Below are 11,922 nucleotides of genomic sequence, written 5' to 3' on the forward strand. Positions count from 1 at the left end.
TATTCTTTTGGGGAAATCCCACGGACAGAGGAGCCTGGTGGACTACAGTCCATGGAGTCGCAAAGAGTTGGCCATGACTTACCAACTCAACAACAATCACATCAAAACAAAAAGAGAAAACTATACTTCAAATATCATGCTTTTAATGTTTTAAGGGTCACATGGATTATTCTGCTACTGAATTAGATGGCAAACCACTGTATCACACAATGACACTAAAGCTACACTAGAAAAACTTAACACATATCTATATAACCAGACTAGGTATCCATCATATTCATAATTCACAGGAAAGTAATCAGAGGAATTAGAAAATATAAATCAAAGTACTTCATTGTACCAGAGTTTCGTCACAAAAAAAAAAGTGAAAATGAATTTGCAAACAAAGTTAAGTTTCTGAGTGGTGCACCTGTTGGTTAAGCAGAGAAAGCTATTTACACATGGTATGTTAATTAAACTGCATTTTGACTATAGCAACCAAAGAAACATTTGCGGGGGGTGGGGGGGGACATGTTTAAGAACAGTCTTTCGGTAAGATAGCTATGGTAAGAGCACTGGGAGCAATATTCAATTCAATTATCAATATTCAATTAGAAGACAAGGCAAATAATTTTGAAAGGTTTTCTTTGGTTCTTGATAAATTAACAGATAATTGAGATACTGCATAGTGTTTTATTTTCGAAAAGGCAGTGATAAACATGAAGTGACTGAAGGATTGGCCCTCTGTAAAGACTGCATACAACAGGCAAAAATATTTTTAAAACTGAGACAACATTAACTCAGTACAACCTAAAGTGGAAGCTACTAAGACATGTTACAACTGATGATGGTAAAAATATGTGAGGAACAGTAAAAGGCTTAGTAGAATAAATTCACAAAGTTTGTGAAAATAAGGTATATAAAGCCTATGTTTCTTTATTACATTAAGCATCAGCAGTTATTTTATGGGAAAACTTTAAAATAACATGTATTATTGAACTAGTAGTATCAACTTCATTCACTCCTACAGATTTAACTACTATCAGTTGTTTCTACTTTGATAAAAAATAGAAGCTGAATATCCTAACTTGCCTTATCACACAACAGCTTGCGGGCTTAGCAGTTGTATGGTTTTATTGTGAGGTGGTTTTTTTTTTTCCCAAGCTCAACAGTGAGACTGAAATTTCTGAACAAAAAGAAAAGCCTTCAACCATTATTAAACAATGAATACCTTTGGAAATTATATTTTGCTGCAGATTGATAACGTTTCCTTGAATTTGACCTGAAAGTCTAGGCAAAATAGTATTTATATGCAAAACATACTATGTTAAGTCCTTTTGACAACATTTTTCAAATCACAAATAACCATCAATCTGCTTTATATATTTCTTGTGCCGTCAAAATTAAAAACTAGGTCTCCGTGCATATACAAAGTTGCAACAGATATATTATGCAAGTTCAAACTATAGTGCCAGCAGTGTTTTCCAGACTTCACTGCAAGCGCAAGAGAAACTTCCATATACCAAAATCCATTTAACTATGTAATCGAGGAGCCTCTAACTTTCGACTGGTTAATCTGCAATGTAAACAGCATATAAATAGCAAATATTAAAGAGAATCTAAAAGAATTCTATAAATGCCTTCCATACAATTAATATGATCACTAAGATCATATGCCCGTGACTGACAGGAGCATTTGGTGTCACGTATCTGTGTAAAAACATTTCCAAGACAAAATCAGTTAGATGCCTTTACAGACCTGCATTAACAAATGAACAACTGCAATCAAATTTGATGATAGGGTAACTGTGAATCCCAATTAAATAAAATTGCTATCTCAAAAAGAATATTTTCTTTAGGAGATCTGTATTACAATAAACCATGCTTAATTCATGGTATAGTCTGAACGCAGTCAATAAAGATTTTGTGGTTATTTGCTTTCTCTCATATGTATTTTCACTCTTATCCATGTATTAATAATATCTTTGATTTTGCCTCATGGCCTGTGAAGTCTAAAATACTTACCATCTGGCTCTTAATGTAAAAAGTTTGCAGACCTCTGCTCTATGGATATGCTATTCAAAGTGCAGCAGCATCTGGGAAATGTCTTGACAAGGCAAATTCTTGGCCCACCCCACATCTACTAAATCAAAATTTCTGAGAGTGAGCCCAGTAATTTTTTTCTTTTTTAACAAATGTAAGAATCTCTCTTAAAGATTTCAGAGACTTGGTTCTGTCCCCTTGGATAACGTATTTAATTCTTTGAGTCAGTAAAATGGGAACAGTGTCACCCACTTCATAGAACTATTGAAGAAATTAAAACTAACTTTAAAAATATGAGAAAAAAAATAAGGTTTAACATGGTAACTGACACTAGTAATTCTTAATAAATGGCAATGAATTAGAAAAGACCCTAATGTTGGGAAAGATTGAAGGCAGGAGGAGAAGGAGATGACAGAGGATGAGATGGTTGGATGGCATCACCAACTCAATGGACAGGAGTTTGAGCAAGCTCCAGGAGATGGTGAAGGACGGGGAAGCCTGGCATGCAGCAGTCCATGGGGTCTCAAAGAGTTGGACATGACTGAGAGACTGAACAACAATAAATGACAATTATTAATACAAAGGTATACAGGGGGGCCTCCACACACCAGCCCATGATACATGAAAATTAAATTTTTAGGAATTTTGTGAGACAGTTATTTAAATTTCATAAACTTAAAACTAAGTAGGTTACACTAAATCAAAGTTATTAACACTCAAAACTCATCACGACTTAATTACCTTACCACATTTTACCATCATCTGTGCTCATGTAGCTATTATGTCTAGATGGTAGATATCCTTATATTGTTGTGCTGCATCTCATTTCTTCCCAACTATGCATATTCACAGGAAATCAACCACCACAATCAGAGCTTTTTTTGGAGAAGGGCTTCTGGCGAAACATTAATCAACACACTTCTGGTTATCATTATTAAAAATTACATAATGAATTCAGTTTTGAACTCAATGAGTCTGAATTAACTATGCACATAGGGATGTCTAACAATCTGTTAGTTAAAAAGATGTATTTTTAGGCACCAACAGCATATAGATAGTAGCTGAAGCCATATACATGAACAAAATTGAGCAAAAGAGCATTTAAAGAAGGGATCAGATATAGAATGATAAGGAAAAAATTAATTACATGAACAATTAGTCAGAAAGACTTTGGAATTTATATGTATAGCCAATTATGGCTAGCAGCTCAATTTCACTATTCCCATTTATCACTATCCAAATTTTCAGCTTTAACTCCTGGAATGCTTCTACCAACAAAAGCTGTATAAATAGATGCACTGAATTACATTACTCTGCCAGTTGAATTTAGCATCTATATCTTAGCCAGCATGGGTAATGGTATTTTAGGTCACCTATTTAGACAAAGCTAACAAGTTGGTTTATACTCTGAAATTTCTACCTCAAGTAGACATTGCCCTTTGAATGATAAAGAAAAAACAAATTATACAGGGATGATAACATAGTTTAAATATCAATGATACTGAGCATATTTTAAAGTTTAGTTTCAAAGAATCATAAAATTTTAGAACCAAAATAGACTTTATAAGGTACTCTGGTATCTTAATTTTTTTGTTCTTCTCTCCATAAGAAAGAGCTATTTGCCAAGTAAAATGTCTAGGAAAGCATTTTAAATTTTTTCCTTATCAGTTATCTGAACATTTGATTATCTGAAATTAACAGAGTTAACAAAGGAGCAGATCTACCTTCTCCATTCCTTCTGATGTTCATGAGTGGATATTAAAAATTTACATAATTCTTTATGGCTGGTACCACCAATAATGCCAGAATCACCTGATTCAATTCAGCTGATCTGGAGTCTCCAGAGAGAGCACTAGTACTTCTTTGAAGGTACCTAGAGGCTTGAATATTCTGCTGTGAAAACTAAAACTATGGTTCTCAAAGTGAATTAAGGCCTATTACAACTTTCTCAGTAGTAGTACTATATATTTCAGAATATGACTCTACCAAGGATAGTAAATCTAGCCCTCTCCTATATAAAAAAAAAAAAGAGGGGGGGTGTATATACAAAACAAACATAAAGCCAACATAAGAAAAATTACTGAACTAGTCACTGTATATGCTCTTTTAAAACAATAAATTTTTAGTGATTGCCAGCTTACAGAAATATTTTATTGCTCTACCTTGACTTGTAAAGAACAAGTAAAAGTACCAATATTAACTATTTTTCTATGAACCTATTCCTGGACTTAGAAATGCAAGCCAAAAGATTTATCCATAAGGCTTATAGATAGAGAAAAACTCCATGAGTTAAGAGTATAATTAAAGGCACACATATAACTAGAGAAATCTCAAATTCACAAAGACTATAAAAAGTGATAAACCATTCACCAGTAGAGTATCTATGACGCAAAATGTCACGTAAAATACAAAACCATTTCTAAACTCACTCTACATGACAGATATTGCAAAAATAAAAAATAAATTAAAATAACAAACTAAGTCACAGAGACATAAAACATAGAATGTCAAAGAAATGTGAGGCACTACGGTGAGATTACAAACTTTGGTTAGCCAAAAATTAGCACGTGTCATTCCATGTAATCTGAGACATTTAAAAAAATGTTTACATGCTTACTTACAGATGTTCAAACACGGCAAGGAATACCGTACTACTTACTATACATAGTGAACTCTGTTTCTACTTATTCATTATCCACTTGGCCTTTACAGGTGACCTCCAAATCTATCATTCCTCATAAAGATGCTTTTTAGAAAATACTTAACCAGAGGTAATACCCTAACCAAACCACATGAACCTGGAGCCTTTTCTCAGTCGTTACTGCTCACTGTTCTGAAGCAGCAGTCACTGACCTTTCATTCTTGAAATCAACCAATTCTAGTCTTTCACTCCTACCTGCTACAATCTTTTTCAGTGTTAAATCATTTCATTCTTTTTTCCTAATGATGCGGCATTCCTCAAGACTCTTACCTTGGATATATTTTCTTCATTGGCTCTCATCCTCCTACCTAACTTCAAATATTATCTCAGGATATTGGTGGGTAATTTTCAGATATCTAGCTCAAATCCTTTCTTGAGAGTTAAAATAACCGTTATACATTTTTTTACCCAGTTTTGGTCAGTCAAATTTTTACTGCCCAGCTCCATGTGTGATACACTAGTGTTAGGTATTTCAAAACCTAGTATGAGAATCCCTGACATCAAGAAGTAGACAAGCTAAAAGAAAAGCTAAATAGTCCATCAGGTGCAAAACTGACCATTCATGTGTCCTCTTCCAATGGACTGAATATGCATTTAATAGATCCCACCTTCTCAGTATTCCCATGTAACAATGTATGGCTCCTTTCTTAACTCTATATTCTTTATGTGCCATATTCTATTCCTACTGCCATAGCCTGGTTCAGGCTAGTACGTATTTTCACCCAACTGCAACAGCCTTCTTAACCCTTCTCTAGTTTCTCATCCAATCCATCCTGCGCTCAATTAACAGATTAATTTTCCTAAACCACAGATGTGCTCCAATACTTAACGGCATAAGATGTTTAACAGTCCCTCAAGTCCAAAAACAACTTCGGCTTGACATTAGGGGCCTTCCATTATCTGTTCCTTACCTTTTAATACTTTTTCATCTCTGTCACCCACTATTTCCTTACCTTTTGCTGTAGCCAAACATGATTATTTAATCATATCCTGAAACTGTCTGAATCTTCCTATTGCTGTATCTTCATTTACGTCATTTCTCTCCCTCCACCCCCATCCCGATTAACAGTCTCCATTTCTACCTTTCAGAAGCTTAACCAAATACTGGTTCAAGTAGCATCACTTTTCCTGAAAACTTCTCTCCCTCGTTGGAAAGTATAAAATATATTAAGGTCTTCTGTATCACTCATACATTACTTCTATTACAGTTATCTGTGTATATATCATATTATTCCTTAAGAGTATAAGAAACTTAAAAAATGTTTTACTAATCTTTATCCTCCCACAGTATATTACATATGGTTGATATTCAAATAGGAAGTATACAATGAATTTTAATATATACATAAAATAACAGCCAAGATCCATAAGACCACATAAGAAGTTTCCTTCACTTTCTTATGGAGAAAATCACTGTCACAAGAATTTTTTTTGTGACCTATATATTTCTTAAATAGACATTAACAAGTGATTTTTTTGCCCTACCAGTAATCAGCATACCCTTTATGTATGTATGAATTGTTATAATAACTTCCTTGGGTTAGAATATAAAATTGCTTCCCAAGCTTTCAGTTTTACATTATTGTATGTACCTACTGATCACAAACTAAACCAACATACCACTGAAGACAGCAGTGTAAAAAGAAATAGCTTGCCTGGTGGCTGCTCCAAAACCCATACCTCTTAAGACAACTCAACTTTTTTTTTTTTTTTCGAGAAAGAGAGAAGAGCAATCATAGTGTAAATATACTTCTCTGTTCCCACTTCTTCACACCTCCATTACCTCCCTGCTGCTGCTGCTAAGTCGCTTCAGTCGTGTCCGACCCCATAGACAGCAGCCCATCAGGCTCCCCCGTCCCTGGGATTCTCCAGGCAAGAACACTGGAGTGGGTTGCCATTTCCTTCTCCAATGCATGAAAGTGAAAAGTGAAAGGGAAGTCGCTCAGTCATGTCCGACTCTTAGCGACCCCATGGACAGCAGCCTACCAGGGTCCTCCATCCATGGGATTTTCCAGGCAAGAGTACTGGAGTGGGGTGCCATTGCCTTCTCCGCTATTACCTCCCTAACATCTACCAACTCAAACGTTCTTCAGAGTCCATACTTACAGGTTCACAAGTTCACAATAATAGATGGGTTTGCAGTTCAACAATTAATTCAAAGAGTTACTGAATATCTACTATGTGGAAAGCACTGTGGAGGGCCCAAAAATCATTAAGACACAATTTTCATCTTCTGGAACACATGACTAAATGCACAACACACACACATATAAACAACTCCATTATAAAGCTGATTATATAAGAGCTCAAAAGCTTCCAACAAGGTACAAACAGAATGACGTGAGAGAGTAATTTAGTCAAAGTATACCTGAGAAGCTTCAAATGAGGAATGGATTTAATTTTCTTTGAAATCAAGTAATAATATTCAAGATTTTCAAGATTATTTTTAAATTATTTTTTCAGTAGTACTGCAATAGAATTTAATTTTTTTCCCACCGAAATGGTACTGATTCAACATGCAAGTTAAAATTTTAAACAGATTTTTATTAGCTCAGCTTGAAACATGGTGAAATACAGTTTATAGGCCAACTTGTGGCCTATAATTAACAGGAAAAAATTTGTTATGTTCAAGGGGAAGACAAACTATGTCTCCAACAATCTGAACTAATATTCTACTCCCAGAGAAAGGCTAGGTACATATAAATGGATCACTCAATTTTTACAGAAATCTCTTCAGCATACCAATAGGACATTAAAAAGAAAAAAACTGAACAAGAGAAAATAAAATTCTGGGTCTTAGATTCACTTTTCATTCATACCACCTCCTCTTGTAACAATGACCTCTTCCTGATATACAGCAAAAGATCTGAATCAGAGCCTGGAGCATTTGCTTTTTAAGCTCCATCCACACCATTTCTAGATTTAGACACTTCTTTGAAGATTCTGAGTTGCCATGACCTAACTCTGGACGTGCTGAGTACTGTATTGACAGATGAAAGGACCACACTCATCTGAAGCTTAAAATAACTTGCAGGGAAGGGGTGGGAAAAGTCCAAGTTGATATATGCCAATGTAGCAAATTCTAAAAAGAGGAAACTATAATAGACAGGAATGGAAACAAACTGGGGAACTTGGAGAAGCATGGTATTCCAAATTGCTACCATTTAAAAAAACTTTGGTCTTTTAATTACATTACAGTATCCATAAGACGTTTTTGCAATTACTGAACTTCAAAATTAAGCAACATACTGTGAAAAAAAAAAAAGGATAAATTACATGCACTTTTATAAAAGATACTTGCTTTTAAATATCCAAAACTCTTGACATTAACAAAAAAATAACTAAAATCAGATTATGTAGATTTCGACAAGGGAAGCCGGGAAAGAATAACGTGTAAGTTGGGTAACATGTTACAGGGTGCAGTTTCCTACTACAGTAGACAGGCAAAAGAACCAAGAAAATGGGTTGAGCACAGAATACTGCTACACTGCAGCCACTCAACACTAATTCAACAGCTAGCGGGCTCTATCCATCCTTCCTCACGGTCCTCGTGGCCTCTGACAAGTCATCCTTTCAACCTATGAGACTGTGCGCTCTCCCCCAACAAATATAAATTCCCGTGCAGGTTGTAAAATCTCCCCCACAAACTACATGCTCACACCTCCTCGCCTTGGGATGAGCAGTTCCCACAGTGGGGAAAGGTCGCCCTGGCAGGGAAGTTGGGTGAAGTGGTCTTTCTCGCGGTCCGACCCGAGCCTCCAGCCCAGCAGCCGCTGGGGAAAGGAAACGGGCGGCCACCGAAGGAACCGGGAAGGGGCAGCGGATGCGAGCCCGCAAGGCAGGCTCCGTGGTGCCCGCTCGGGCAGGAAGAATGGAGGAGGGGAGGCTAGGCAGCGAGGTGCCCGAGAGGCGGGCGGCGATCCGCCCCGCGGCCAGACCCCACCCCGCACTCGGCACCCTCCCAGTTCGCGGACCCGGCGTGCGTTCCGCGTGCGCCGACTCTCCCGGGAGGAAGAGCCACTGCCTCACACCCGTGGATTTGAGAAATCAGGCAACTTTGCGCGAGAAATGCTTCCCACCCTGCAACACACCGAGAAAGAGAAATATGTCAGGCGATGACGGGGGAGGAAGGATGACTTACCCATGTTCCTCCCAGAGGGTGAGGAGCCGGCAGGGCGAGGCGAAGGTCTCCGGTGCGGGCGGCGCGGCGCTGTGTCCTCCGTCTACCTCTGTCTCTCCCGCAGCCAGGGAGGGACCCGCGGGGGGCGGCCGCCGGGGAGGAGCAGCTGCCGCTGCTGCTGCTGCAGACGGCGCGGCCGCGGCGGGGACGAGCGGCGGGGGGCGGGGCGGGGTAGGGCGGGGCGGGCGCGGCGGGCGCAGCCTGCGGCGGGCGCGGCTCCGAGCGGGCGGCGGAGGCGCCGAGCCCAGCCGGAGGAGCGCCCGCCCCGACGCGCCGTCCGAGAGCGCCCCGCCCTCCCCACCGAGCATGCTCAGTGCGTTCCCCGCCCCCCCACGCCTGGGGCCAGTGAATCCGAGCGTGCGGGTGGGCGTGTGTTTGCGGGCCGGCTGCAGCTGCGGCGGAGGAGCTTGATGGCGGCCGCCCGAGGGTGAGCCTTCAGAGGCCGAACGCCGGGACGCCGAGCCCGAGCTACTACACCTGGCTCTCTACCATGGCTCCCGCCAACCCACACCCGGAAAACGGGCCCGTGTTCATTTCGGGACAGTCTAGGTGCACCGGCGGGAATTTCCCGAAGGAGGAGACGCTGGGCCTTCTTAGACCCGGGAGGGTGGTCGGGAAGCAAAGCGGACGTTCTGAAATGAAGGTGGAATGGACGTGCTGGCCATGAGGCCAGCGACTCTGGAGACAGATACCTGAGAACGCCCGTTTTCAGAGCAGCCTATGGGCCCGCTGGGCACAGAGCAAGGAGGCGGCCGCTGGGAGGGCGCTCAGCATTAGGACTGTCTTGTCTGTGGCCAGTTTTAAAAAAAAAAAAGGTTCGGCAAACGAGAGGAGTGACCGTCCCGGGATTTCTTCAGAAAGTGTTGTTCTTCCAGAGGAGTGCGGCCTTCCGTTCCCCGGAGGACACCTGAAAAGCTATGTAACTAGGGTGCCCTAGCCATGGGGCGCCACCCTGCCGGGATGTGCCCGGCTCCCTTTGAACGCGGCAGGCACAAGGTTGCCAAAGTGGAAAATTAAGTCCGCAGAGTTGCCTGCGGCCCCTCAGGGTACATCGGTCGGAGTTTTCCTGGGTCCGCGAGGCCGCCCAACAGCGGGGAAAACCTGAGCCTCGCGGTCCCTAGTGAGGCGCCCTCCCAACTGGGCATGCGCGCGGGGCGGAGGCTGGTCTTGGTTCCTCTGCCCTGGGAGAGGAGGCAGGGGGAAACCTATTTCGCCGCTCTGGTTGGGGTGAGGAACCTGGTCGCTCTCCCGAGGCAGCAACTGCAGTCGTGCATGGGAAAGGGCGCTGTCAGCAGCACAACCTGTGAGAGGGAGATGACAAATAGCTAAATGGAAATTTCTTTCCTTTTTCAACTTTTACTCATTATATTCAGTGTTTAGAAAAAGCCCTCTCTTCACACGTGGCCCCTTTTAAATCAGCTCAGTTTCTATTTGTATAACTGATACCACACAAGTCAGAATAGGTCTTGTAACTTGCTAAGTCGTGTCCGACTCTCTGCAACACTAGGGACTAGGGCTCCAGGCTCCTCTGTCCATGCGATTTCCCAGGCAAGAATACTGGACTGGGTTGCCATTTCCTTACCTAGGGGATCTTCCAGACCCAGGAATAGAACCCCCTCCTCCTGGGGTGGTGGATTCTTTACCACTGAGTCACCAGGGAAGCCCTTGTAACTTGTTGAGCAGAGGTCAAATATTCTAAAACAAAAATGAACCATGGTAAGTAAAAAGAAAGAGGTTTGGTAAAACAAGAAAATACAAGGTAACTACAGAAGTCAGGATTATTAGACCTTCCTGGCTGCTGCCGTTTTTTTTCAGGCTTAGTCACCTCTGCCTCTCCGCCCTAATTCCGGGTGAGGGGAGTATGTAAAATTAGTTTCATTTTTCTCGGTTGTAATGGTCTTTCAGCTGTTGATCCGAAGAAACACTAACAAAAGCTGTTACTTATTGAGTCCTTAAAGGGCTTCAAATAAGTAAAGGCAATATTATTGAATAACAAAAGCGGGTAACATTTACTGAGTGCTTCCCAGGTGTCAGGCACTGTTCTAAGCACTATTGATGGGGTGCAGGGCAGGCTTCCGTTTAAATATGCGACTATGGCTTATTTATTATTTGAAATTATGGTTGAGAAACATCCAGTGCAAAAAGACCACTGTGATCATTTGTTTCCCTGAAAGCACGAAATAAATTTTTCACATGAGATGTCCTCTATGTATCAGAAGGACCAGTCAATCCTAAAGGAGATAGATCGTGAATATTTGTTAGGACATTGATGACACGACTGAGCGACTGAACTGAACTGATGCTGAAGCTGAAGCTCCAATACTTGGCCACCTAATGTGAAGAGTCGACTCACTGGAAAAGACCCTGATGCTGCGGGACTGAAGGCAAAAGAAGAGGGCAGCAGATGAGGTGGTTAGATAGCATCACCGACTCAGTTAACATGAATTTGAGCAAACTCAAGGAGATAGTGAAGGACAGGGTAGCCTGGAGTGCGCTGGTCCATAGGGTCGCAAAGAGTGGAACACAACTTAGCCAGTGAACAACAATCAGAAATAGGTATCGATGGCATCCGTATCGCCAGAGAGCAATAATTCAAGGCCGAGAACCCTTGCTACCCCAAGTCTGAGTCCCTGTTTTCTCAGAAAGAAGTCTTTCTCTGGAAGATATAAAAACTGCCTGCTTTGGCAAAAAAAAAAAACAGAAACACAGAGTTTTCTGATGCCCGAGATGGTCAGGCACTTCACTGCTTGTACGCTACTTCCCTTTCTGTGATGCAAAAATGCTCTTTCTGGTTACCTCAAAATAGTCTTACAGGCTTGAATTAGTTTCCTAAGTACCACAAGCTGCTTGGCTTAGAACAACACGAACGTATTTTCGTACAGTTTTTGGGGCCAGAAGTCTGAAATCAAAGTGTGAGCAGGGCCATGCTCACTGTGAAGGCACTAGGGAAAGATTTCTTCCAAACCTCCCCTAGCCTGTGGTAGTTTCTTGGCTTGTGCTCATGTATCTCCATCCTTCA

General features: G+C 41.2%; 1 protein-coding gene across 7 annotated transcripts in view; it reads right to left on the bottom strand.

Annotated features, from left to right (window-relative positions):
• The window catches only part of RAP1GDS1 (Rap1 GTPase-GDP dissociation stimulator 1), a 154,630-nt gene extending 145,574 nt beyond the window's left edge, over nucleotides 1–9,056 (bottom strand). For all 7 annotated transcript variants that reach the window (XM_060416868.1, XM_027970869.3, XM_060416867.1 and 4 more), the window contains exon 1: nucleotides 8,865–9,056. In XM_060416868.1, the coding sequence (XP_060272851.1) occupies nucleotides 8,865–8,868 (4 nt within the window). In that variant the 5' untranslated portion in view covers nucleotides 8,869–9,056. The remainder of the gene's footprint in view (nucleotides 1–8,864) is intronic.
• Between the last annotated feature and the right edge of the window lie 2,866 nt (nucleotides 9,057–11,922).

The sequence above is a fragment of the Ovis aries genome, chromosome 6, assembly GCF_016772045.2.
Source record: "Ovis aries strain OAR_USU_Benz2616 breed Rambouillet chromosome 6, ARS-UI_Ramb_v3.0, whole genome shotgun sequence".
Taxonomy (NCBI): Eukaryota; Metazoa; Chordata; class Mammalia; order Artiodactyla; family Bovidae; genus Ovis; species Ovis aries.